Source organism: Poecilia reticulata, unplaced genomic scaffold, assembly GCF_000633615.1.
Source record: "Poecilia reticulata strain Guanapo unplaced genomic scaffold, Guppy_female_1.0+MT scaffold_302, whole genome shotgun sequence".
Lineage (NCBI taxonomy): Eukaryota > Metazoa > Chordata > Actinopteri > Cyprinodontiformes > Poeciliidae > Poecilia > Poecilia reticulata.
In genome coordinates this window covers 73,832-75,147 of record NW_007615077.1, presented here as the reverse complement: position 1 = coordinate 75,147, position 1,316 = coordinate 73,832, and the positions used below count along the sequence as shown (strand labels likewise).

General features: G+C 56.2%; 1 protein-coding gene across 1 annotated transcript in view; it reads left to right on the top strand.

The window, feature by feature from the left end:
* The window catches only part of LOC103460821 (CLIP-associating protein 1-like), a 16,479-nt gene that overhangs the window by 2,149 nt on the left and 13,014 nt on the right, over window positions 1–1,316 (top strand). Inside the window, exon 2 of the mRNA XM_008403135.2 lies at window positions 266–667. Within this exon, the coding sequence (XP_008401357.1) occupies window positions 473–667 (195 nt within the window). The 5' untranslated portion in view covers window positions 266–472. The remainder of the gene's footprint in view (window positions 1–265; window positions 668–1,316) is intronic.

Here is a 1,316-nt window from a genome sequence, read left to right as displayed (position 1 = left end):
CCGGGTCCGGTACCGGTACCGAGCCCAGACCCGGCTCCGGACCCGGTACCGAGCCGAGACCCGGACCCGGTACCGAGCCCAGACCCGGCTCCAGGTCCGCTCTGCGTTTCTGGGTTAAAATGCTTTTCACTGATCTGATGTGAATAAGAGCTGCGGCTCAGAACGTCTCTGGAAACGACTTTGGACCTTCATATCTCTAACCGACCCGAACTCGGCCCGGTGCCAGACGGTCCCACTCTAACTGGTCCTCGTCTCTTCCCTCCAGKACAACGCTGGACAGTGGCAGGAAGAAGACATGGATCCTTGATCCAGCGACCCGACCCGACCCCCGCCAGAACCAGCCGCCCCCAGCTGCTGTCCACACATGCTGCATTGCTGCCGCTCCCAGGTCCCCGCTGCGTCCGTCCCTCTTGAGTGAGCTACCGGCTGTTCATCGGGTCCGTGACCCGGTCCGATCGGAACCGGCAAGCCGATGGAGCCCAGCATGGAGAGCTGCTTGGCGCAGGTCCTGCAGAAGGACCTGGGCCGGCGGCTGCAGGTGGGACAGGAAGTCATCGACTACATCTTGGACAGGGACAAGTCCCCCGACCTGGAGCAGGACCAGACGGCGCTGGACAAGATGGTGGACGCCATCGCCAGTTCCTGGGTCAACTCCAGCAACTTCAAGGTAAACGCAGCTGGAGCACGGCAGGGGAGGGTGATGCTGTGGGGCGAGGATATGGAGCCTCGATCCAGCGACCCGACCCGGTGGTACTCCAGCTGCCGACCCGTWCAGTCAGGTCATGATGGATGCAGCCTGACCTCAGTGACCTCTGGCAGTTTGTTGCCGTGGAAACTCGGACGGGTAACTGAGTCGTGTTGGATAATGGCGTTTTGGCGCCCCCTAGTGAGCTGCAGGGAGGGATTTTCATTAGAAAAGCCATCAGTTTGTCAGATYWTTAACAATCTCATCGCTGCTGGAGACCAAACCTGGTCACCATGACAACCAGTAGATGCGCTTCCTGTCACACCATCGCTAACATGGCTGCCACCACCGCCGCTCTGGGGGAAGCATGGCGGAGKATCCGTCATGCTGTGGGTCTCTGCCAGAGATAACACATTATGTAGGCCAGTCGCAGTAAGTCAGTTAATCACATGATGAATGGAAACATTTTCATGATTTTCTCTTTCTGCAGCAGCTGGATGATAGTTTTCAGTCTGGCGCTTCGGCTTGATGAACCTTTTATTTACACACACTTCATCATTCATTTTATTGATTTCGGTTTTTTGTTTTGGATTTTAAAATGTCTTCCGGTGTTAAATGTTCATATGAAGTT